This window comes from Notamacropus eugenii, chromosome 5, assembly GCF_028372415.1.
Source record: "Notamacropus eugenii isolate mMacEug1 chromosome 5, mMacEug1.pri_v2, whole genome shotgun sequence".
Taxonomy (NCBI): Eukaryota; Metazoa; Chordata; class Mammalia; order Diprotodontia; family Macropodidae; genus Notamacropus; species Notamacropus eugenii.
In genome coordinates, this window is record NC_092876.1 from 434592093 (window position 1) to 434618941 (window position 26849).

General features: G+C 45.7%; 1 protein-coding gene across 11 annotated transcripts in view; it reads left to right on the top strand.

Annotated features, from left to right (window-relative positions):
- Positions 1 to 26849, top strand: part of BCOR (BCL6 corepressor) — a 145189-nt gene that overhangs the window by 91929 nt on the left and 26411 nt on the right. For 9 of the 11 annotated variants that reach the window (XM_072615161.1, XM_072615158.1, XM_072615159.1 and 6 more), the window contains 5 exons: positions 17286 to 17411; positions 18840 to 18918; positions 19857 to 22718; positions 23398 to 23448; positions 23894 to 24080. In XM_072615161.1, the coding sequence (XP_072471262.1) occupies positions 17326 to 17411; positions 18840 to 18918; positions 19857 to 22718; positions 23398 to 23448; positions 23894 to 24080 (3265 nt within the window). In that variant the 5' untranslated portion in view covers positions 17286 to 17325. Of the gene's footprint in view, positions 1 to 10542; positions 17412 to 18839; positions 18919 to 19856; positions 22719 to 23397; positions 23449 to 23893; positions 24081 to 26849 lie in introns of those variants that run through there. The other 2 variants (XM_072615160.1, XM_072615164.1) reach the window with 2 other exon arrangements.

Sequence of the window (26849 nt, forward strand, 5' to 3'; positions counted from 1 at the left end):
TCTCCTAGGTGCTTACCTCACTTAGGGCAGTTCTCTGAGTGCCACAGTTTATGTTAATATTTTGCTCCTGTGCAAACTTTGACCCAGTGTGTGCTTAGAGGGCACCAGTGAGAAACTGTCTTCATTATCTCCTCTATAGACCTAGATCACATTTTGGGACCTTCTTTCAAATTGGTGGAAAATGGTGCTAAGCATATTTGTATAGATGGGGATTGGCACTTGGAGGCACTTTATAGTGACCCAAAGAGAAGATCTATCCTTTGGACCATACAAGAAATCCCATATCTTTTTGTTGGACCCTGGGGCCCAATGCCATTGCCTGTATTGTGGTGGGAGATCGGAGGGATGAAAGAGATTGTTGGGGTTTTGTGAGGAAAAGGATAATCGGAAAAGCTGACTTTGGGAGCCATGGCGTTGGGGTTAAGGGGAATTGACTTGTGTCTTAAGTCTGTTGTACTGAGCTCTTCTAGGACTTGGACTGCTGAATATTTGTTTAGAGACTATTTTTCCTAGGTCTTACCTTCCCTTTATAGACTTCAATAGTATGGCAGCCTTCAGGCTTCAGCACTCCATTGTGTCTTGAAAAGGATTATGATAGGATCCTAGATGGAGAGCTAGAAACGGCCTTAACGTCCTCTGGTCCAACACTATCCCAATTTTATAGATAAGGAAATGGCAGCCCAGTCTTGGCCAAGGTCACATAGGTAATAGAACTAGAATTGGAACCAGATTTTATGGCTTCAGTCATCTTTTCCACTCTAACATTGAATCATAGATGTTTGAGAGAAAGGAGGCATGGGGGCAATATGACATTTTATGTCAAGTCTAGACTAGACACCTCAGAAGGTGGACTCACTCCCTCTATGATTTGTTTTTCTTCTTACCTGCAATATATCCACCCTCTTAAATAACACAAGCATTTCCCATTGAGAAACTACTCTTACCTAAGTTTGAGAGACATGTAGCCTAAAAGGGAGAGGGAATTGACCTTCAAAGAAGGGGAACAAACATCTTTTGCATCTAGAATTTAGAGGAGGCTTGGGGAAACTCAAGGCTTCTCTTGCTGGGTAAGCAATCTCAGGCCTTGGATGGGGTTGTAATAGTATTTAAACTGAGATCCCTTTACAGAGCCTGCAGCTGATAACTAATTCCAGATAGGCTGACCTTCTCTTAGACCTGCCTGAAGGTCTAGGACCTGAACCTTTGGCCAAGTAGCTCTGGCACTCTCTCCAGGCCAGAGTTAATGAATGTTTCGCCAAGGGCTTCTCTGGAGAGCCTCAACCTCAGCCAGAATCTAATGAATGTACTGTCTTAGTCACCGTTGGGGAAGATCCGAGGCCACCAACCTACTCCTTGGGAAACCTCTCCTAGGGAAACAATTGGACTCTTATTTTGTGCTGGTCCAGGATAGATGATTGGGCTGTGGGTAGGGGGAAGACTAGGCAGAAGGGGAGAGGGGAGGGGGAGACATTGCTAGGTAAGGTGAGAGCAGAGGGCTGGTCCAGGAGTGCAGAATCTGAAATAGGATGGGTATTTTTCTCTTGAAGGGAAAAAAAAAAGAGGATGCTCCCTTTAGACTAGCTTTGTCATTTTGGAAATCATGTTTACTTTTCAGTAGATGCTTCCTGGGTGCATGGATTCAGTAGAAACCTCACTTTTATTTTTTAGTATTGTCCTTCCCCATTCGAAATTTCCCTTGTGCCTTAATGGGTTTGGTGCCGTGTGATTAGACATGCAAGGAAGTCCGCTTGGAGAAGATCCTGACAGCATGAAATATAATTTGTGATCTGAAAGACAGTTTCCAGCATAATCTCATTATGCACCACAGACTCCCGGTGTTATTTTGTGGAAGGCGGACAATGATCAATTTACATTGACCCGGGGCTGGGCGAGCTTTTAGATGGTAATTGCCATATTGATTTGCATGCAAAAAGGAGACCTGCTAAAATTAAAGACCGGAAGCTAAATTAAACCAAATTTATTGTCTAGGTGAAAACTGGAGGATGGGGGGAGAAGGGGGGAAGCTGGGGAGAAAGGAATGAAGTGGGGGTGCATGGTCACGGGGGGGGGGGCAGATGAAGTTGTGGGGAGTTCCAGGGGAAAGCTTTCCTTCTTCTTGGCCCCTAAGAGGACATTGCTTCACGTTCGAGGGAGAAGAGAAAGCGTGAAAACAGGCAGTGTAGACGAAGCAGACGGCCAGGAGGCCTTTTACTGGTGGTGTCTGAAGGGGCGCCTCCTCCCCACCCGCGGCCGAAAGCGGCTCCGTCCGGCCTCCCCTCCCTCCGGAGGCCGAGTCTGTATGAGTCTGATGGGACAACCAGCGGGGAGGGTGGGGGAGGATGGGGGCGGCCCCCGGAGCCGGGCGGTGGGGAGGGGGCCCCGGCCCGGCGCTCCGGGCACCACCGTGGGAGGGCTGAAGCCCCGGAGCGGGAGGCGCTGCCCGCATTCTCACGCCCCAAGGCGGTGGGGGCGGGCTGTTCTCTCCGCCCGGGGGTTCCTCAGCCCTGCGGTCAGGTCGCGGCTGCGGCCGGACACTTGGCCTTGAAGAAGCCCGGAGGCCTGGCCTCGCCTCTCTGGGTGAAGCGGGAGGAGGAATTGCTGGAAATTCTGCAGCCTCTGCGTTCCTCCCGCCGCCCTCTCTGGAAGACCTGGAGTTCTGAACTTATTTCCGTGGGGGGGAGGGGCGCTTTCTGGTTTGGTCGGGTTTGGGCTTTGGCTTTGAAGAAGAGAACGACTCCCCGAGGAGGACAGGCCGCCTCTTCCTCGGGCCCAGGAAAGCCGACTTCCACTCCGCCCCTCCCTTGCCTCAGCTTCCTCACTGGAGATAGCTTGGAGGCTGGGGGGAGAAGGGCCGTTCAGATCCACCAGGCGGATCTCAGAGAGCTGGCTGAGCTCTCCCACCTCTTTCCTGGGCCTCTCTGTGCACCTACACAGCCCCAGGAAACCAACTGCATTGCTCTGGCTGCCAAGGCACAGCCACCCAGGGTGGGTTTTTTCTTTCCTTCAGTCTAAGCATTAGCAGTGGTCATTGTGTGTAAATTATGTGTATCTGTGTATGTGATCTTATGCATTGGATTGTTGTTTAAGTCTACACCTGAAAATCAAAAGACAGCCTCGAAATAGTGGTCTGGTAAAAGCATAACCATTCTGAGTAGACTGGTCCTAGGTTTTCCCTGATAACTAGATTGGACTTCTTTTGAATGGTACCTAGAGTTTAAAAGAGACTAGGGCCAAGGATAGCTGGGTAGGGTAGAATTTCTTAAGTACACATACCAGGACTGAATAGACACATTCCAACTTGTATGCTCCAGCAAGTGCCTTCAGACTTAGTATTTGTTGCCTTTTTCATATAGGAGTAACTTTTGCTTCAAGCATTTGTGACACTGTTGGTTGGCAGGGCAGAATGTTTCTCATCCATTCCTAACAGACTCAGGGAAGGTCCTTTGTTTTTGCTTCTTCGGTTCTAGATAGTCTGCATTTACTGCTTGGTACCTTGGAAAAGTAAAGTGACTTGTTGGGAGGATTTTTTTTTTTTTTTGTCGAATTGATAGCTTCGAGTAACACCATCTACTACCCCTCTCATTCATTCTCCTCCCCTTCCTGTCTTATTGAAGGGCTTGGCTGGTTAAGAAGCCTATTTCCCTTAGGAAACTTCTTGAGGAATACAGCTTGAGGGGTGGGGGTGGGGTTGTTAAGTCACCCTTTCCTGTGAAGTGTTAGGCACTCCTATAAAGTGAGATGTGTTCTTCATAGCTTCTCCCACCCCCTTAACCTGGCAGTATGCTGGCAGATATTAATTTGGGCTATAATGCCTCAAAGAACCCTGACCTCCTGGAAGGAAGTATAAATAAGAATTGGGATTTCTGCTCTTGGTACAGAAATAGTAGAACGGGAAAATTACTTTCAAGAAGTGACTCTTACCTCAGCACACCCTCCATCCATATTCTCCAGTGATGGGAAAAGACTATCTCACTTTATCTGTATTTAATTCCCCAAAGTCTAGCATGTTTTGCACATAGCAGGGGCCCTAATACACTCTCAGATGAATATGTCAGGTTTCTGTGAGTTGGAGTTTTCTGCCTTGTCTCTGCCTTGATCCAGGAGCTAAGTAGGAAGGAGGAGTATGCTTATTCAGTTTGGATGTAGCCCTAGCCTAGGTCAGACAGAGTAACCCACAGATTTTACCTGTTAGTTACCGCTCCAGATAAAGCTCAAATCCCTGATTCTGTGGAGGGCAAGCAAGTGTCTGCAAAAAAAGTGTTCCTTTTTTGCCCTTGTTACAAAATATTCTTGCCTTTTCTGTCACTGTTTTGTGATTCAGAAATGGCTCCCAAAATATTGAGGTCATCGTTGGAAAGTTCTCTTTACTAATTGGGAGTGGGAAGAGATTTGAGGTGACAGGAAGGAGAAGCTCGAAATGATGCTTTTTGTTTGGTGGTGATTAAGTCCTAATGTTGTGTGAGCTCTCAGGTTGAGTTTTCAATAAACTCTATCAGGGATCTCTTCTTGATCTATCTATCTATATGTATGAAGGAAGAAATCCTGACATTAGAAGAAAGACCTGGTTTGTATGGAATGAAGCTATAGAAATAAGTCAGTATGATCAAATTTCCCATGTAGTTCCCAGGGGAGCAGTCAGCATCTCACTCAAGCTCCACTTGGTTCTTGACTCTCAGGGGATAGCAGCTCTGAAACAGGAGACCTCTCCTTTTCTTCTCACCCTTTTCCTCTTCTTTTCCTAAAAGCCTCTGTATGGAAAGAACTTCAGTAGGCGTGAATCACTGGTCTCTATCCCTGGAAAGAATTTCTTTGCAGGATTTGCTAGCATTGTTTCATGAACACTAGATTGATTTGTTTGATTTAAACTGGGCCAGAAGTTTTTCCCCCCTCCTTAGTTACCTTCTTTTAAAGGCAATAAATAGGAGTATGTCCCCAACTGTACGGTTTCCACTGTCTGTGGAGGAATCAATTCAGGCCTTTATTAGTTTTAGTTTTCTGAAGAAGTCTTAACCTTTACTTAGCAGGTGCCCTTGGACCTGTGGATTGTTTTTCTGGGGGGAGAAGCAAGGCAAGGGAGAGGGTGTGGAACCATCAGGGTAGTTTTACTATTTCTTCCAGCCCTCAAGTAAAGAATTGGAGTTATGAAGTCAGAATTCATGTTCCTGTCTTGGTCTACTTTAAAGCTATATTTAATTATATAAACTCCTAGGCATTTAACCGTTCTGTACAAATGCAAACTTGAAATAACTCTGGGCATACGTCATTTAGGAAAGAATAAATGAAGTACAGAAATGTCCAAACTATGTAAATCCTAGAGTAGTCCGCCCTCCCATAAACACATTATAAGAGCCAAGGCATTTCCAGTCAAAACATCAGTGGAACCAGCAGCCTCTGTCCTCCTTATTTATCATTTTATTAAGAGCATTTTACATGGTATTTAACAAGCACAGCCTGCCTGCTTTGCATCATGACAATACAGGCAGAAAGTAAATGGGGAGGGCAGGAGCATTCAGCTTCCAGTTTAAGAACAGTTTTGCAATTGGAAGGACTATGACAACATGGCAGCGTGGCATCATGGGACTTGTTTCTACTAGCTTCAGAGAGAACAAACTAGTCTAGTTTCTAAAATGCCCAATAAAGAAAGCAAACCATTATTTTAAACAATTCTACCCCCCCCAAAAAACAGAGACAGAGATAGGAAGTTGTGTGTAAACAAATGCCACGTTGCTTTCTTAGTCATCAGATGAAACAGGGTAAGTTCCAAGATCCTCTTCCCAGTAAGCTATTGGTTATTCTCTGAGAGGAAGTGTTAGTTCCAATATTACTCTTTTTTTTATCTTACTGGAAAGTTTATAACGAAAACTAATGCCTTTCTTAAGTCATAAAATGAGCCTTATATGATAATTTAATTAAAATCTATTTAAAGACCAATTAGGCATGTAATTTGCACTAATAATGACGATTATGGAAATGTTCAACTTAACAAAAAATCATAAAGGCGACATTTTGATCAGTGGGGCGACCAGTGAGTGTCCAGTGAGTTGAGCAGTTTCTGAGAGGTGAGGCATTAAGCTATCTTAAAGGATTCCAAGGCCTGCCTGTGTAAGTGCCTTTTAACAAAAAGAAAAAAGGGGGAAAAGCTTGAACTTGGAAAAATTCTACTTCTGCCCTACTTTGGTACGCTCACAAATTTATGAGGTTGAATAGAACTTTACCTTCACATCAAAATCCCCTCTGCCCTCCTTTATCTGTCTTTAGTAGGATAGTCTGACTGGACCCTTTCCAGGAGAAAAAAAGGAGTTGTAGAGAGGCGATATGCTACAGACAGACAGGAGAGACAGGAGATAGCTGTGTGCCTGAATAATCAGTTGTAGTAAACATGGGGTGGGGGGGGTGAGGGGGTCCCTTGTCCAGAGGGACGAGCCAGCTGCAGTAGTTGGTGTTAAGGCACTGAAGGCAGACACAATGCTGCTGTTGTTGGTTTGATCTCTAACTGTGGATTGTTAGTCTGGATTTAACTATGTGGTAAGGGGGGAATGTGAAGGCTGTTTACAGCTAGTGCAAATAATGTGACAGCTGTTGGAGCTCTAGCAGCCCTGCGCCTCTTCTGCACTTACACAAAGCTCTCACTATGGGAGCGGGGAAGCAGCCACTGCTGCAGGAGTCACAGCAGCCACAGCCGGACCTGGTTCCAGTCTGTCAGAGCCGGGAAGGGGAGACTCTGAAGCCCTCACTGATGTACTTAGCGATTTGGGACTTTTGGCCGAGGTAGTGAAAGGTGTCCCACCTTATTCATTCCTCCAGGTCTGACTGGGAAGGGGAGGTTGGGATTTTAGCCACCCAGGTTCCAACAGCTTCTTGCTAGTTTGTGGAAGAAAGAAAGAGGAGACTTTTCATTTCATGGATATGAAAGTTTAACTATTAAAACAACTTCTGCAGGCAAACAAGGATATTGGAAAGGAGGCATTTTTATTTATCTCTTGGGTTCTCTGGAAGGTCCTCTCAAAGTAAATACCTCAACAGGAATGTCTTGAAGTTAGGCGTGGGTATGGGTGTTGTCATAGGAGACTAAGCACTGTTTTGAATTTCGCTCCTGCAGTTGTTTACTGAATTGTAAATACAAATGTGTATATACTTCTGTATAACCAGGATAGGTTTTGGTTTATAGATTTCTTTGAATATAGCTTCTTCCCTCTTGACATTCCAGGGTCCTCCCCTCCAGGAGCCCCTTGTAAAAAAAGCCTTCAAGTGGAGGTGTAATCCTCAAATCTGCGCAGGATAACACCCACTCTGTGACACATCAAACTGCTGCGCACTGCCTCAAACCTTGCACTGAATTACTGGTACAAAGCCAAAGCACCGTTGAGTAGTCAGAACGAAAAAGCAGTTGGTTCAGATATGTCACTCACGCCAGAAAGTGTTCTGCTGTAGCCAGCAATGCCTGTTTCACTGCTTTTCTCTCAAATTAAAACCTGAATATTAGGTATCAAAGAACTGTGAAGAGTTAGCAGTTCAACCTGTTATCTTCCAGATGCTGAGCTCTCCACTGAGTCAAGTCCTGCCCATCTCTGAAATTTTGGTCATTGGACCTTCAACAGGATGTTTTTAAATCAGCTTCTTGAATCCTTCCTCAACTCCTGGTTTTAAAAATGAAGGCTTTCAGAATTAGTCAATCCAGTTAACATTAAATACTCATGATATGCAAGGCACTAAGTATCAGACTCACACTTGCATTTTAAGTTCCAGCGTCAATTTTGTACATTAGCCCAATAAAGCCTCTTTATGTAAGACGGGTGCCATTTTCTGTAGGAATGTTGCTTGTGAAACCAGTTTCACCTTGGCAAACAGATAAACAAGTCTCAGTCTCCAAAACAGGCATCTTTTTCCTCCTTTCAAATCTCTTAAAGCAACCCAGCAGCATTTCCAGGATGATGCTAGAGTCTTCGAGGAGAGGGATGCTCGTTGGCTTTTTTTAAGCCAATGCAAATTAGAGAGAAATCCTTCTCTCTCGGCGATATGCGAGGTGTTAGTCACTTGTTCTCGGACTTGGAGGCAGACCTCCTTTGCGTCTGCTCGGAGCGTTCCGGGCATCTCAGCCCCACGACTCCAACACCGGTCATTAGAGGGCTGAACAGCTACCGAAGCGGCGGCCCGGCCCGGATCGCGCTGCGTCCGCGCTTTGTGTGCTGCTCAGAGTTCTGGACTGGGATCCTGGACTGCTCGTGTTTTAAAAAGGAAAACCCAAAAGACTGAATGCCTTTTTCCGGACAACCCCTTTCGATTCTACTCGGTCCCCCCTTCCTGAAGTTGGTATACGTGGCCCAGCGTTCTCAAAGAAGATGCAGGAGCTGTGGAAAATGTTTACAAAGTAATGTCCATTTTTTAAAGTGCCACCGTTGTCTCCGTGGCAAATAGAAATGAAGCCCTCTCTGTCGGGATTTGGTTTTGGCCCTACGGCTGGGCTGCCTTTGAAAGCCAACCTGAGGTGGTGGCTGTTGCAATCTCCCCCCCATCCCCTGCGGTAGAAAGGCCCCCCCCCCCCCCCCCCGTCGGACCCGCCCGAGGGGTGAGACGCAGGGGGTCCTGGCTCTGTGGGGGAGCCCCGTGTAGCTCCCCTCCAACCAAGGCCCCCCGCACACCGTGCATGGCCTTGTCCAAACTCTAAGTATACATCCCTGACCAACTTGGAAGAAAAGATAGGTTCGGGGTCATGGCAGCACGACCTTTTAACCAGAGGTGCGCTGGTGAAGGCAGCCAACCAAGCTGTGTGCCCAGCTTCACGCCGGCCATTTGCTGAATAACGAGGGAGCTGCTTTCTCCTGGCGGGTGGGGTGGTGGGCTTCTGACGTCTAGTCCCCGGGGCTAGCGGCTCCTCCGGGCCCCAGCTTTCTTTGGGGGGGCGGGGGGGTCAGGCCGTTTCTGCCGGGATCGCTGCCTGCTCCTGTCCTGCTGGGGCACGGCTGCGGAGCCTCCTCTCCCGCCTTCGCGCCTCTGGCCCGGCCTTGTTTGTTCGAAGGGTTTCCGTGGTGGTGAGGAGGAGGGGGAGTAGATCCAGAAGAAGGGGAAGAGGTTTGCGGTGTGTCGGCCTCCTGACACCCAGCCCCGCCCCGCCCCTGACCGTGTGGGTCAGCCTCGAGCCTGCTTTCTGTTTTCTTCCATCCTGTACTTGCGGAAGTCCCTGCACCTTTTCAACTTCCATCGTAGCCCAGCTTTCTATGACAACGTGTGTGTTCTCCCCCGAGAAGCTTCGTGCCTGCAGCACGAGCAAAGGGGCGGGCACGCGTGGAGGGTGCATGCCTGCGGTGGAGGGGGGAAAGCTCGGTGCCGCTTGTGTGCCTGCGACGTTCTGGGCTGGCCCCTGGGGCGGCCGGGCTCGAGGAGGCCCAGGCCTGTCTGTCTCGGAGACTTGGCCCCGGGTCTGAAAGGTCGGCTTAATAACCAAAAGTGCGCGTTAGCCCCTGCTCCTCCGGATCTCTCTGCCCGGCCTCCATGCCTTCCCCACCCCCACCGAGCAGCCGCCGCCTGTTGTCCTTGGCAGCAGCTACGGCGGAAACCTCGTGTGTGTGTGTGTGTGTGTGTGTGTGTGTGCGCTTGTGCGCGCGCGCCCGTGTTGTGTGTGTAAAATGGCGCGGCTGGGTTCGGCCCGAGAGACTCCGCTGCAAGGCTTCCTCTCCGGCCTGGCCTGCTGTGTCTCGGGGAGAAGCAGAAGGGAAATCCGGGCGGAGGGGGAGGGCCAGGGAAGCCCGGGAAGGGGTGGGGTCAGCCAGGCCTGGCCTGGGCCTCGGGCTGGAGCTGGCTGCTCGTGTCTAATCCATTCCGGCTCTGGGCGCCTCGCTTCGAGCAGCGCCGGGGTTGTGGGGGGGACATGAGGAGCTGGGGGGCTGCACTCCCGGGCCGGTCTGGCCCAGAATCTCTTTGTTGCTGATTGCCAGCGGGAATGGGGGCCTTTTTTCTCTTTCAGACCTAAGATTTGTTTGGGGGAAGGGGAGGAGTGAAGTTCAATGGCACGGCCGAGGCTTGGGAGGCTGGCCTCCCGCCCCAGCCGCTCCGGGCTGCTTCGGATCAGACGTCTCACCTGCTTGTCCCCAAGTGAAGGAATAATGACCTGCCCTCTCTTTTCGCTCTTACGTTTGCTCTCACCCCCCACTCACGTTTCACGCGGTTAAATTTATTACTATTACAAATCGGGGGAGGCCGGGGTTGAGGGAGCGGGAACAGAAATATTTGCCCGGGGAGCATGTTTAGGTGCTGCCGTGTGACTTTCTCCTGGCAGAGGCGTGACTGACGGAGGGAGGCGGCCAGCTCTGAGGGCCCCTGCTCCCTTCCCTCCCATCCCCCTTCCCCTTAGACTGAGCCACGTCTGTCCGGACCTCTGTGCTCGCTCCCTCGCGTCTACTAAGCCCGTCAGAGGCTGAGCTCGTGGGCGAGCCAGAGACAGATACGTGCACGCACATCCGGGGGCGGCGGGGGGAGGGGGCCGGGGGCGGGGCTGGCGGCGGGGGCGGGGCCGGGGGGGAGGGGGGCGGGGGCGGCTCCAGCTGCCTCGGCACTGCACGGCCGCCGGCCGCGTTCTGTTTACCAGCCTGCGGAGTGGAAAGTCCGGGGAGCCTCGAGCAACACGTGACAGCACGGGAGCCTCGGGACATTGTGGGGAGGGAGGAGTGAGCGGGCTTTGCTCCCTCCACCCTCCCCGCCTAAAAGAGAATTCCCAAAATAGAATCTTCCTCACTTGCTCCGTTTTTGACACCCAAAATGTATGGCTGTTGTGCGTGACTCAGGATGCGTTGTGGAGAACGAGGCCGGGAGCGAGCTGGGGCTGCTCTTCGTGGTTAGCCCGGTGGTTACGCCAGGGACGGCCTGGGTCTGGGAGGAGGCTACTTTGTGGCCTTCTTGACTCTTCTCTGCCCTTCTCTCCCCTCTCCCTCCCTCTGAGCAGACTGGGGGAAACAGTTCTTTGTTACATTGTATTATAGAGGAACGTGGACTAAGGAGGGCAGGCACCTTTAGAGAGAAGGCGTTTAGAAGGAGTGCTGAGGGTCCTAGGCCCGCCCCACTGGGCCATGGTACTGGCACTGCTGCCGCCCACAGGCTCTCAGCCCTGACCCAGAGATCAATGGTTTAGAGGTCTGTCTGTCCTTTCTGGTGGCTTTTTTATCTTAAGCTTCCCCAAACGCCCATATCTTTTTGGCTCAGTCTGCCCCACGGGGCTTTTCAACAAATCTAGAAATGATCTTAGCAGGAGCCTTGAGCAAAAATTAGAGAAAATTAGGAAGCTGAGGTAGTCTGTATCGTTTATTTCTGAGAGCCAAGATGGTTTGCTTTTACTGCATTTTATTTCGCTGGTGCCACTTGACTGGCATGATGTGCAGGCTTTAACCCATGGGAAACCTGCAGTCGTGCTGGTGATCAGTCAAGGCCAAGACAATGGAAGATGCCGGGAAGATAGTGTGGGAAAACAATAGAGACTAAAGGTGCCAAAAGGAAGCCGCTTGGTATATCCCTTCTTATTATTTACCTGTCTCTACAGCAGTAAAGCCATCCTCAATCCAGGAAGTAAGAGATGTGCTGGTGAGGGTTGGTGAAGGTTTCGTACTCCTGGACTTCTAAACGGCACGGCATGCATCATGTCTCCAGATCCCAAATAAAACATCATTTAATTAATCCTTTTCTCTCTCTTGGCTCCAGGGCCTTTCCTATCCCCTACCCTCACCCACTGTTCCCAGAAAACTGGATTTTTCTAGTGAGTTTCCATGCCAAGACAGTTCACTACTAATAGAACTTTTCTGCCAGAATCACTTGTTATGAGGCCTCAAAAAGTTCGGACCCAATTGGGAAAATCTCCCTGGTTTTCTTTTTAATGGATTGCCAAAACAGGGGAGAGAGACAGAGAGAGCAAGAGACAAGACTTTAAAGAACAGATACGGTAATACAGTATGTGTGTTTGCATTTTTTCCAACTTCTTTCTGGGGGAACGGGGTGTACCATTCTCTGAGCACTTCAGTGACTATGATGTTTTCAGTTTGCTCAGACAACCAGTCAGCCTCTACAAAACCAGCTCCACTTCATCTTTTCCTTTTCTTCACTCAGTAGAAAAGTAAAATCTAAAATCAGCTAAAATCCAAAACAAGGGTTCAGTTTTGTAGCTTCTTGTTACAAACTTCATCATGCATCCTCATTAAATGCTGCCTTTCCAAACTTCCCCCTGCCCCCATCACCACCTTTTCTTTCTTATATGCACCTTAAACTCCATCAAGAACTCTGCAATCCAGTGACTGAAGAAGACCCTCAGATTCTGGACTAGGCATTTTCAGCAGTTGGCCTCCATGCCTGGATTGCTTTCTCGCCTCAGCCCCATCTCCTGCCTTCCAAGCCTTCCTTCTAGTCCCAGTTAAAGTTCTGCCTTCTCCAGGAAACCTTTCCTGATTTAACCTTTTTCTATTATTTCCAGAGCATTCTGTATAATCCTGTATATATTTATCCTTGTTTGTACATGATAATTTTCATGTTTTTTCTTCCATTTGATTGTGCACTCAGAAATAGGAACTTTTACCTTTCTTTGTATCCCCATCATTTGGCACAGTGCTTGGCACATGATAGGCACTTAATAAATGTTTGTCTCCCAGCTGACTGGCATTCTGGCGGTTATCGTGCAAACCATGATGCCAATATGTGACTTTTGAAAACAGGAGGTTGTGGAATGATGTGACTGAGAATTGCAAGGATAAATCAGTCTCTCTATGTAATAGCAAACACCTTTGTCTTTAGAAAGGAAATCCTATACTTGACAGTGCTTAGAATATGGGGTCTTGTGGTTAGGAAGCCTTGAGTTCAAATAATGCCTGTGATGCTTTGGCCCTCACCATTGTGCAAGTCCCCTAACCTCTCTGAGTGAGCCTCAGTTCATCTGGAAAATAGGGGGAATATTTGAATCACCTCCCAAGGTTGTTCTGAAGCGTCAAGTAAGGTAAATGTACAGAGCACTTTGCAAACCTTCAATGTTCTGTATAAATGTTAGTTTTCAATGGGCTGTCTGTCTCCCATCTCCATGTGCTGTCTGTTTCCTGTGCCTGTAATGTAGTTCCTTCCCAATTTATTTCTTAGAATCCTTTTTTCTCTCTTCAAAATTCAGCTCGGGCACCATCTTCTACATAAGAAATTCTTAACTTAAGAGTCTGTGAACTTCAAAAATAAATATTTTGATATCTGAATGGTTTCTTTTGTAATCATCTATCTTTCATTTTATACATTTTAAAAACTTTATTCTGAGAAGGGACCCCAAACGTGGGGGTCATGACACACAAAAAAGTTTAAAACTTCTGTTTTCATGTATCCTTTCTTGATGCATGACCTCCCCTCCACACTTGTCTTTCCTTTGTGTGTTGGCTCCTCAAATATAAAGTCCTTGAGGACAGGTAGTGTTTCATTTTACCTTTGAATCTCCAGCACCTTGCAGAGCATCCTGGTACATTGGAGTTGCTGAATAATTTTTTGTTGCTTGGCATTGATTCTTTGCCACCACATTTTCCCCAAAGTAGTCTAGGCATCGAGGCTGTTGGGAATCATCAGTTAACTGTTTCACTCAGCATTATTAGTAGTTCTTGGATGTTGTAGTGGAGTATTTGATAGAAGAAAGTTGGTTCCTAGCCATGGGCATACTCATGCTCCTTATAAAGATCAAACTCTCAATAAATCAATCAAGACGAATTTATGAAGTGCTTATTATGTGCCAACACTGTGCTAAGTACTGATCCTGCAAAGACAAAAGTGAAAAGCCCCTCTGCTCAAGGAACCAGAATTCTAACCTGTATGTGATATAGTCAAAGTAGTGAGGATTTGAGTGGTTTGGGGAAGGTGTGAATTATCAGCTAGGCAGTATCAGGAAAAGGTTCGTATGGAAGGTGGTAATTGAGCTGTTTTAAAGGAAACTGGGGATTTGGGGGAGTTGGATGGGAGGCGGATGTGCACTCTAGGCTGGGGGATGGGAGTTTGGAGCATTATGTGTCCAGAATAGCGAGTAGGCCAATGTGACAGTACCACAGTATGTGGACTGGAAAGGTAGGAATGGGTCAGGTTGGGAAGAGATTGAAATGCCAGAGTGAAGAAAATCCCTTGGAAATTGCCTCCAGAGTGGTGAAGGGAGAGGATGACTTGATAACCCTGTAGCTACACAGAAATAGGAGAGACAGATGGGGGTAGCCGCAAGGTGGGAGAGGATGAAAAGGACACATTTTGGGGGGTCAGTGGCTCCTAGCAGCTAGTTTGCAGAGGTTAGGTCAGTGGCCTGTTGTAAGGATCTCTGTATACTGCAAGGCCGCTTGTTTGCTTAAGGCGAAAAGAGGCCAGGGTGATTTTCAGCGGACCTTTTCCCACTCTGCTTTCTCCTTCGACATGGGAAGAAAGGAGAGCCGCAAGAGTTAAAAGTCTGTTGCTCATCGCAATGAAATTATGGCCGGCAGTGGCGCCGCTGCTTGTCCGACAGACCTCCACTTCTGAGCGGTTCACAAGAAGTTCATTGGGGCCGGGAAGAGTATAAATATGTGTGTGTGTTGTATCCCACAGTGCTGTACAGTAGAAGAAACCCCCTCCTCTATTCCCTTTTTCCCCAGTAGGCCTAGTACCTCACAGAGGGTTCCCCAAATATTGAGGAAGAACCACCCTGGCCCTCCCTTGGAGGGGAGAGAAAGCCCGTCCTTGAGCCTAGGGTGGGTGATCTGAAAGGTAATAATATTGTGCAGCCTGTAGGAAGAGGCCTGGAGGAGCATGTAAGGAGCATGTAAGTGTGATGATTTAAAAAACCCAGCACATTTCCCCTTGCAGCTGGTTTAAAAGGCATATTTAAATATCTTTAGAATCAGGTGCTTCTTATGCTGAAGCAGGAACTGCTGCTTCCGCTGGGAGGGGGGGATGGGCAAGGGGGGCTGATGCTGAGTGTTCTCTGAGAAAGGGGGAAAGGGCCTGAGGTATGTTGTCCTAATGAAAGTGGGGGTTCAAGGCAATTGTGAGGCCAGTTTAATCAGTATGGATAGCCTTTCTCCCCTACTTAGACCCCTTTTTCATAGGATTTTTTTTTTTTGCCTGAATTATTTTTTTCCCCCATTGGATGTTTGCCCTTAAACATATTGTGGGGTTGAGAAAAGGGAAGGTTTGAATTTCTTTAACCTATGAACTATTTACTTAGAGGGCTTCCACTATGCCCATTTTTGCTGTCCTAGCTTGATGCCCAATTCAGTGAGTGGCCTGGCTCTCAACAGTTGTAGAACACTTCATCCTTAGCAAACATCAGGGCATAAAGCAGCTCTAATGTCAGTGATACCGTAATAAGGAAGCAAAGAGCAGTAGCACAGTTCTTGGGACTTTACCCTGCCTAATATTCTCATTTTAAGTTAAAAAAAAAAAAAAGGTGAGAGGGTGTAGGGGGTAGTTTGTGTTTGAAACTATCACTCCAAATACCAAAACTTAGTTGGTTCCATACATAAGCCTTATGGAAAACCCTAAATCTGTCTTCCCAGACTGGTGCTGCAGGCCTATCACCCTCATGAGTCTGTGCATCTGGAAACCAGTAAATCTGTCTAAGAAAGTCTTCCTGGTGAAATAACTCTTGAATAACACTATCCTATCTCATCTCTACAGATTTCTACTCCCTCTCGGCGGATTTTTTTTCTTTTCCAATGTCATTTTTTGAGTGATATACTATTCTGGGAGTGGAGTACAATTAATCTACTATTAATACACATTGTTCTAGGTGTTGGGTGGGAAGACTGGATGAAAGGCCTATCTAGGAAAAATAAATGCTAAGGGATTTCCTAGCTTTTGGATTCCTGTCCCTTCTCTCCACATACACACTCATTTCCCTCTAGTGAAATGTTCTCTGGGAATGTGTGGTGCCTCCCATCGACCTCATGCAATCTGGTCCCCTGCTCTGCTCAGTACCAATGTAAAAGCAATCATTTGCATATTTTTCAGGCTAACAAAGGAAGTGTGTCTACTTGCAAAGCATTTGGGCTTTCGGAAACTGTGTGGGTGTGTGTGAGGGAGAGAAGAAAGAAAAGTTCCCCCAGTGGGCACAGAGAGATTATTTCACGGGGGTGACACATTTGTAGAAAAAAATGGGGAGGAAGGAAGAGCCCAGGGTTGTCCTCGGCATTAAAGGATTCCTACTTATTAACCCAGCATTTAGCAGCAGGATTCAGGCAGAAACTCAGTCAAAAGAAACAACTCAACCTCCAAAGAGCAATTAAAATCCTGGGCTGGGATAAATCATGTGCTGTGATAATCCTGTTAATAAAATGCAGCTTGTCCTGACACTTCACTCATGCAGCAGGTAGGAGATGGCAAGAAGAAATAAAAGGGGAAGAGGCTTTCCTGGCTCTCAGTCCTGCCTCAGTGTCTGGACTTGGCTATGTAGCTGGATTTCTGGTGCCTCTCTCCTCTTGCCAGCGCCTCACTTGGGGCAGGTCTGCTGATACTTGGGCTGTTGGCTAATGAATTCTTTCCCCAAGTGAGCCGATGTCATTGAGTTTACCCCATTCTCACCCTCAACATCACTGAGGTGAGAGAGTCTCAGATTTGGTCCTTAATCTAATCTAGAGTTGGGGTGGAGGTTTACCAGCCTATTTATTATTTTTAACCCTCGGATCTTTAAGTTACTTACTGAAGTTATTCACGTGCCACCATTCAGTGTTTGCCTATATTTGCCCGTGTTTGCCCAATGCCTTACTCTCTTTGCTTCCTTAACTCTTTTTAAAAAAAAAAAGAAAGCCCCAAATAAGCAAGCTGTACTACACAACAAAAACCACCACAAACTATAAGATGATTTGGATTTGCCCTCCCTGTGTTCCTGTAAAATGATCAGTCATTAATGTTAGGCTTTATATCCTTAAGAGAGGAGAAAGATGTGTTTTGGAATTTTGCTTGACTTCCCCATGTGCCCAATCCTTAGAAGACATAGTAGTCCACATTGATCAGTTTTGTCATTTTCCCAATTCAAATGAAATCCCCTAAGAGAAGTTTTCATTTTCAGATGGACCTAGAACGAGCCTTAATTTTTTTGTTGTGTACTGGGAAAATTCTTTCTCCTTTGACCTAGAAGTGCCCTTCATTTCTCCCCTTTTCTGCTGGGTATCTACTTCCTCTTTCAAGGCTGGCAGCATACTACCCTCACCAATTTGGCATTCATTATGAATTACTTGAAGGGAGGCCTGCTATATTGTCCTGCTTTCTACTTTCCCCTCTATGAATTTCATCTCAACTTTGTGGTGGTGTTGTTTTTTATATTATTTTCCTAGCCTAAAACCGTGAAGAAAAGCTGGGATTTAAGAAGACGTCATGCTTTCTGCAACCCCCCTGTATGGCAATGTTCATAGCTGGATGAACAGTGAAAGGGTCCGAATGTGTGGAATTAATGAAGAGAGGTAAATGTCCCAGTTTAGGTCTAGAGACACCCTTTCCTGACTGTTGAGCCCCCTGGGCCATCTCCCTTTGGGTCCTACCTGGAGGCCACCACTTTACAGCAGCCATAGCTTTCCCAAAAGGGGTGGGAAATAAAGATCTGCCTGTCTAGCCAGCAGCCCTTGATTTACAGTTTTAACAGGCAACCTGGTTCAGTGAAGCATTGACGCCCTTTAAAAGATTAGCCCCTAAAGCGGCCTTTCAATGCACTTTCGTACTTAATTTATTATTTCATATTTATGAAGGAGAATTAATCCCAGTCTATATGCTGCTTTAACTCTAAATGTCAGGAGTGTGGGCCCAGGTGGGTTGGCGTTGGATATGGGTTTAAAACAAATAGTTTGCTCAGTAATAAACGGAGAAACAGCCGCCCTTTTCTTCATTTAAGTCTTGGGTTCCTTATTGCCCTCCTTGTGGCTTGCCCGTCCTCTCAGCATATCTTCTTCTGATTTCAGTCCTTCAGCGATTCAGTTCTGCTTCCTAATCAGTGATTTTGGAGCAGTGGGGTAGAGGCAGCTAAGCATTAGATGATTGAAGCTGCCCTTCTGGGGAATGACGAAACTTTCCTTCTGCTGCATGTCAGCGGTTTTATCCCTGGGATTTGGAAGTTGGCACCAAGGTATATCAATGCTTTCTGTGACAATAAGGCTCAGTGCTACTGCACCAGCATGGCACAGATGTGCAGTTTTCTCTTTAGCATGGAACAGCTGACATTTGTATGATATTAGTGTGTATCTCCCTACACACATACCCTCTCTCTCAATCATTTCTTTATAGATAGTCAAATATAACTTTATTTTCACTGTGGAAACTAATTTTCACAGTCCATGGCAAAGAACTTGACTTTGGGGAAAGTTCTGAGAGTGATTGAGACTTTATTGGGAGCTTGTTCTGTGGACCAATCAATTCTTGGTATTATCTCAGGTAATCCAGTTTTAAGTTTCATCTGGGCTGTTGAGCTTCTTTCTGTCCCTTTTGGACCATTTTACTCTTGATAAGCCCACCTTCTGGTGAAATGTCTAAGGGAAGGATGAGAAAGTTCACAGCTAGCAGCCTTTCCAGTGAGCCTTGGTGTAGGGGAAAAGAGGTTAGAATCGTTAATGGCTGTTAAAAAATGGAAGGTCTGTCCACGAATTTAATATGCATCAATAGTACTCCCTTTAACCATAGATTAAGGAGACTCAACTCTTCCCTTCAAGATAACTTAACTTTCAAAAATCACCATCCTTGGGGGAATGGAGGTAGTCGTCATATTTTACTTTAGAGCAAAGTATTAGTAGGTCAGGTTTTTTTAAATGGAATTATTAGGAAGTGGTCTATCCTGGGGAAATCTGAGAATGTTTTCCTGAGTGAGGAATGTTTCATGCAGCTGGTATAATCCTTTGTAATAGGAAAATTCCAGTAAGTGATGGTGAAGCTCCGAAAGCCAGACTGGAACTGAGGGAAGAAAACCCCTTAAACCACACCGTGGTAAGAGATGTATGGTGTCATACTGACATAATTTCTGATTTTGTGGTCAATCTTCTATTGCTTTAAAATGAATTTTTAAAAATGCCTTATCATGGGAAACGTTACTTTTTAAAACACACACTAGCTGTTTCTGTTGAGAAATCTTTATAGTGAGGGATGAGGAGCATGCTAAGCTCCTAGGTTATGTTTTCATCCTGTCATTCTCTGGAGAATTATACATGTTTTTGGGCCCTTTTGGCTAGTGGTAGACCGCCAGCTTTTACTCTGATAAGCAGCGGCACATTAGCAGTTGCAGCTGGACAAATTTCTGAAGTCTCCAAATCAACACTTAAGGTTTATAGGGTTTAACTTTACAGTGAAATATGAAGCATTTGGCCATCCCCTCGGACAGTAGTATCATCCTCACTGGGAGACACTGTTGGACCCATGCGCTCTTGATTCACAAATAAAACATTTAACATTCCCATCCCTGGTTGTCCTTATAGAATAGTCTCTTTCTGGCTTTAATGAGTCCTTTTTACTTCCAAGAAAGGAAGACATGATGAGGCTTATTGTTTTTCTCAGGGACCTCATACCCCATCAGGATTGCTCTGATGAGATTAGAATTATTGTTATCTCAGTTGTAGCAAAGAGTTTCTGCTAAATGGATGAAATACGTTATCAAATTAATGTAAGACAGGACAGGCCCGAAGTATAAAGGAATGTATGTGTTCCAAACTAGCTGAACAGAGGTGAGTCTCAACAAACCATTCCCATTCTGTTGGGAATAACAGCCTTGGTGTCTTCCTGCTTTGTGTTAACACCCTTATGTTTCAATATTGTAACAACCCCATGTGTATTGTTTCCCTTGAAAGTTAAGAATGCATTTCTAGTGGTAAGTTAAGATTGGTTTTAGTCACTGAGCTCCAAATAATTTTTGCATTTCTTATTCTACAAAGGTGGATGCATCTACAGCGCAGCGCATTGACAGTCTTGCAGCTCTGACTATGGACAGGACTGGACTTATACGGGAAGGACTCAGAGTCCCCAGTAACATTGTCTATTCCAGTTTGTGTGGACTTGGCTCAGAGAAAGGACGGGACGCTGCCACAAGTGCTATAGCTAGTCTTGGATTTACCCCTGAACGAAATCCAGAGATTCAGTTCAAACCTAATCCTTCTGAGACAGTAGAAACATCAGCTGTCCCCGGAAAACCCCCAAATGGTTTTAACACCATATACAAAACACCACCGGGAATACAAAAAAGTTCAGTTCCTACTGGGGAAACCTTGGGGCTGGATAGGACTGCAAGTGACAAGCAGAGTCCTCTTAACATCAATGGTGCTAGTTACCTGAGGCTTCCCTGGGGGAGTCCTTATGTGGAAGGTGGCGGCACACCAGCCATGTATCCTTTCCTTGACTCACCAAATAAGTATTCATTAAATATGTACAAGGCATTGCTACCTCAGCAGTCCTATAGCTTGCCCCCACACTTGGCCTATTCGCCGGTCTGTACCAATGGTGAGCGTTTTTTGTATCTGCCACCACCTCACTACGTCAGTCCCCACATTCCTTCATCCTTAGCTTCACCAATGAGGATTTCCACCGCTTCAGCCTCCCCAGCCATTCCCCCTCTTGTTCACTGCCCAGACAAAAGCCTACCTTGGAAGATGGGAGTCAGTCCTGGAAATCCTGTCGATTCACATGCCTTTCCACACATTCAGAACAACAAGCAGCCTAGGGTCACTTCTGCTAAGACAGCTACTAGCAATCTGCCCGGGGACCCTGCCCTCCTGTTGCCCCCTTCACCCCGACCATCACCCCGACCATCACCCCGAGTCCACCTTCCCTCACAGCCTGCAGACACCTACTCTGAATTCCATAAGCATTATGCCAGGATCTCCACTTCTCCTTCTTCAGTGACTCTGTCAAAGCCATATATGAATGTAAGCAATGAGTTCCCCACAGCTAGGCTCTCCAATGGGAAATTTTCCAAGCCCCACGAAGTGGGTGAAAGTACACAGCCAGCCCTTGGGCACTCCAGGAAAACCACAGCTCATGAGAGAAAGGATGGTAGATCACCTCCTCTCCTAGAAAAACAGACAGCTACCAAAGATGTCACAGATAAGCCACTAGACTTGTCATCAAAAGTTGTGGATGCAGAGACTTCCAAATCTGACCATATTAAAAAACTTGCTCCCCCCACAGTCCTTGTTCAGAGCAGGGCCGGAAGTGGGATAGTGTTATCTGGAAGTGACGTTCCAAAAGAAACAGTTTCTCCTTCAGGAAATAGCTGTACTATATATAGACCTGAAATCATTAGTACTGCTCCCTCCTCCTGGGTCGTTCCTGGTCCAAGTCCCAATGAAGACATCAGCAGCAAGAGCATGCAGCTGAAAAACAAGGCTTTAGACTGGGTTATACCACAGCCGAGGAGCTCTTCTTGTCCTCGAATGGGTGCCACCGACACCATCGTCAGTAATGTTTCAGGGGCCTTGTCAAATGCAGGTCGCCCAGCATCCGCATCCCCTGCTCCAAATGCCAATACAGACTGTGTGAAGACAAACAGGACCTCTCTAGACGCCACGCCGTCCGTCATACAACACGTCGGTCAGCCTCCTATCACAGCAGCAGCTTCTGCCAAGCATAGTAACAGCAGCAAGGCGGCCAAGCCCAGTAATCCAGAACCAAGTTTCAAAGCCAATGAGAATGGCCTCCCACCGGGTTCGATATTTTTATCTCCAAACGAGGCCTTCCGGTCCCCACCAATTCCTTACCCTAGAAGTTACCTCCCATATTCAGCTCCTGAAGGCATTGCTATAAGTCCTCTTTCTCTACATGGAAAAGGACCTGTCTACCCTCATCCAGTATTGTTACCTAACGGCAGTCTATTTCCAGGGCACCTTGCCCCCAAACCAGGAATTCCCTATACCCTGCCTACAAGTAGACCTGAGTTTGTGACCTACCAAGATGCACTGGGCTTGGGCATGGTACATCCCATGCTGTTACCCCATACACCTTTAGAGATCACTAAAGAAGAAAAATCAGAAAGGAGATCCCGGTCTCATGAAAGACCACGCTATGAGGATCCAACTCTCAGGAGCAGATTTCCAGAAGTGTTGGAAGCTAGCAGCACTAAGTTACATACTGAGGCGCCTCCTGATAAGAACCCGAAATTGCACTCCAGCTGGAATCACAATAAGGCTGTTGTCAAAAGCGATAAGCTGGTCTACATAGATCTCCTTCGAGAGGAGCAGGATACTAAGAATGAAACAAATTTAACCAAACCTGGCTTTGCAACCGAGAGCAGCAACCAGACTGATGACCCCCCCAAACCCACAGCTGAGCAGGTGCTGCAGCAGCACAGAGAGTTTATTGCAATGAGAGAGGAGTATGGTCGGAGCAATGATTTCCATGAATCATATAATTTTAAACAGGCTTCAAATACACCAGTGTTCAGCTTGAGGAAAGATAACATTTCAGTAAGCCCTAACAAAGAGAACCTAGTTCAGCCTTCTGCTCCATTCTTGGAGCCAGCTCATGGAAATGATGGTACAGCTGTAACTTTTGGTAAAGCCCAAGATGATACCAAACCATTTTGTGTGGGAAATGCCCCAAGTATTGACGTCAATCCCACCTATACCAAAGATGGATCTGATGACTTAGATTCTAATGATAGCAAACTTTTGAAGCCCAAGCCATCTAAGTTGGCAAAAAGAATTGCGAACTCTGCTGGTTATGTAGGTGACCGATTCAAGTGTGTCACAACCGAACTGTATGCAGATTCCAGCCAACTCAGCAGAGAGCAGAGGGCGCTGCAGGTGAGTCTTGAAATACTTCAATAACTTCAGCATTGGCCAGTTTTGAAACTGAACTGTATGAAACAGTATTGGGGGTGTATGGGAGCTCTTGTCAGGACTCCTATTGGAGACTGATAACTTAGCAGTTTATAATAAATGTGTATGTGTTAAATTTGGGCAGTTAAGAGAATGTGAGTAGTGGTAGCCGGTAGTTACGTGAGGTACATGTATCCAAGCTGTTTTAAATGATAACTTTAAAATAATTCCACTGAAATGCTGATAACGTAAATAAGTGTGGTGGAGGACAGCTCAGACTGCATGATGTTAACCTGTTGGTTACTGTGATTTCTTGGCCTTTACTTTTAGATATCAAATGTGCCTACAAGTTCTGATTAGCATGCCGTAGTAGGCGATACTTGGTGGAGTAGAACAGCAGCTGCTTCCTATCTTTAGGCTTCTGCAAGTTTTGACCAACAACTGAAAGACTAGTTTAACCAGATAGAAGCTGTACTGATCTTGTTAGTGAGCTATAAGAGATGTTGTACTGGAATTTCCTAAGGGTTTTTTTTTTCTTTTACTTTTTGTTAAAAGATGAGTATAGCCAAATTGTTGTGCAATGTTAAGAAAAAATTGGTTTATGCTTATAAAAATGGATGAAATTATCTAAATGATCCATTGAGTGCCCATTTTAATTACATAGATGGAAGGATTACAAGAGGACAGTATTTTATGTCTCCCTGCTGCAAGTGAGGTCAGTTCTTCAAATTTTTATTACTAGAATCTTACATAAACCTTTGAGTTAAATTTCGTTTCCAAATCCACAAAGGGAAGTTTGTGGGCCATGGTCGTCTTTACTCATTGTGCAGTTTGTTTGTGTCTTTGTTTTTTCTTTTCATTCTTTTGTTTTCTTTGTTTTGTTTTGTTTACTTCCAAAGAGCACACTTCTGTCTTTAACACAGCGTGTGTATATATGCACACGTCTATAGAGCTATACACACGTAACTGTAATAAAGCAATTATTTGCATATAGATACTGTAAGTTTTGTCTTGTGCAACTCAGATATACAAAATTTCTATATCTCATGAACTTTGGTTGGTTTTGACCAGACTTTTCTTTGGAAATGCTTTCCTGTAAGGTAAGGTCAATAAAGTAGTTTTTATTGTGAGTTTTTTTTTCATCTCCATTCTCTTTCTAGCGTGCAATGATGCGCTTCTCAGAGTTGGAGATGAAAGAAAGAGAAGGTGGCCATGCAACAACCAAAGACTCAGAGGTCTGCAAGTTCAGCCAGGCAGACTGGGAAAGCTCTAAAGGAAATAATGACAAGAAGCCAAAGTCTGTCGCATTGGAAGATGCCATTGCTGACCAGAATGATAGTGACAGATGTAAGTAACCTTATGGCTTATTACAGCGTATTCGTGCCTACCCTACCGTTCTTTCCCTGCATCAGCATCCAAGGTGAGATTGGTGATTGGTCTTGCTGACTTAAGAATCTTTCAGTGATCATAATGGTTTCCTTGTAATAAGCCAGATTAGCATATGCTCAGGATTGTTTTGATGTCGGGATATGAGTGGCAGATTGTAGCTTTAATTCTTCTCCCAGCCAGGAACATAGCTTCTATGAAAACAAGTTATTGCCATGAACACATCTCATGTTTCAAGGAAAAACCAGTCCCTTACCTCCAAATCTAGGTCTGGTGAGATGAGTATATAATATTGAGGGTTTATTGTAGTCATCTGCTTTACTAATGCTTTCTCCAAGAGTGAGGCTTGCAAGATACCTTTTGTTTGTAGCTATGAAATGATTTGTGCTGTCGGTTAATAGCAGGAGGCTTTGTTCTCTTTCTCTCCCTCCCCTCTGTCTGTATTAACATTCTGGTGTGGAATGAATGGGCACTACTATTGTTCTTCTCCTAGAGGCACAGGTGTCATTGAAATGAGTTGAGGGAAAGGACAATGAGATAACATTTATTTTACTGGTCCAGGGTCTGTTTATCATCAGTAAGAGTAAACTGCGTGATTCAGAATGGCTTGACCTAATTATGATATTGGTGTGGTGGTGGGGTCCAAATGCCAAACTGGGCATCACGGCTCTGCTTAGACCTGGGTGTTGTGACTTGACCTGATTTCTTAGGCAGTGGGTGCGAATGGCACAAAGCCAGTAGAGCAGTGCTTTATTCTCATTTCATAAAGCTTGATTTCTGAGGCTCTAGGTAATACTACTGAAGTCCTGTTGGCAAAAGTATTAGGGTGTCTGGCTAGAGCACGTTACAAGCATGATTCTGTGTCCTGAGATAATAAGAGGCCAGGGTATGCTAATCTGTTCACAAATAAATATTTGTTGTTTCTCTGTACATTTGAAAGGGGATGAATGTGGGCACTCTATACCTGTGTTTTGTTATGAAACCTCTTCTCAAGGATACTTTTAGGTTTGGGGGCAAGCCTCCTCCACCCCCAGGTGCGGATGATAGGGGTACAATGGCTAAATCAGTTTGAAGGGCATGACAAACTCAGGACAGTAAACTGCCTCGACACCAGTTAAAAGAAGGTTTTGTCACCACACTGACAGAGCGCCAGCCGTTCCGGTTGTGAGGGAGGGGCCAGGGTTTGTCATTGTCCAGGCCTTAGATGCCTGAGAACAAGAAGAGGCAGGTCTGCCCAGAAGGATGAACAATCAATCATAGATGGAGAGCTAAAGAAGATCTTAGTTGATCCAGTTCATTGCCCTCATTTTTACAATTGAGAAAACTTGAAACCCACAATAGTTGTGAATTGTTGAGGGTGGTACAGGTAATCATCAAACTATCTATTATTTTGCTTGTTTAGACACGTGGCTTATTTTGTTAGGGCTTTCCTTGATTAGCGGGTTATCAGGAGAGTTTCATTTTTTGAAAATGTTGATAATATTTGTTGCACAAAGAATGCTTCATTTGGAAGTGAGATTTTATTAGACTTCTGCTTGGTTGTCCAAAGCAATGAGCCCCTCCTTCGCTATGAAAAGGGAAAGGGAACAAACTGTAAAGGAAAGGGTCTCTCAGTTATTCTCTTAGTGGTTTTTCACTGTTCATGTTTAAAATCTTAAAGAGACATCATTTTAAGTGATGACAAAGCTGGAGATTTCATCAGTTCTTGGAAAGCTATTTTCACAGCAGAGAAAAACTGTGGGTAAGTGGTAGGGCTGACTCTCAATTCAAAACTTTTTTTCTATATGCGAAAAGTTGAGTAAGGGGCTTGATAAATTTCTTATTTTTTCTTTCCTTTTTTTAAAAAATTTCTCGTCTCTCTCTCTCGCTTTACTTTGCGAAGAGATGGTGTTAAAGGAGATACAGAGAAAAAGAAAATTGACCAGCTCTAGCCATAACTTGTTCTTTGAGTGATAGTGGTGTTTGACCTTAAAAGATTCACAGGGAAGCAGAGACTCAGAAATGAGTCAGTGAGCCTCAGTGATTTGCTTGCCTCATCTTCACCCTGTTAGGTCTATTGTAGGTGATGTAGGGAATCTTGCCTTCTGGAGGTAGACTGGCCTGCCAAGTCCAGATGATTGTTGTCTGATGGTCCGTGTTGCTGTTGTACTACTGCTGCCTCCTCAGAGTAGAAAGCATATAATTCAGTAGGTTCTTGGTTCATTCAGCTGTGAATTGATTAGTCAATACTGTCTTTTCAACAGTAATTTCTACAAATGTTTACAAATGTGCCAGGGAAGCTGGATGAGAAAAGCATGGGGGTGTAAGGTAGGAGAAGAAAGCAGTAGCAGCAGACCCCTTTCCTGGCCCTGTTAGCTTGCATTGTACTGTGGTTAGCCGTTCTTAGCCGTTCTCTCTGGACTCTCTTGGTGATAGAGCACAAAACAGAAGTACAGAGGGCGACCAAAATTGGCCAGCTGGGGTTCTCATTTGTCTTTTGGGTTACAATGATGCAATTGTCAGGCTCTTTTACTAGTTGATGTTTCCAATAAAATAACTGCACAGTGACCAGTTTACCCTGGCTAGAAGAGGATTGTTTCACAAAGCTAATAATAGCCATTTCCAGCTATGAGGAGCTCGATTTTCCAAGCTTGGATTCTTCCTTTTACCAGTTGTGGCTTTAAACTCCAGAGGGGCTGTCTTCTGAGACTTTGGCATGGCTTGAAGGTATGAGCCTCTCACATATCTGCC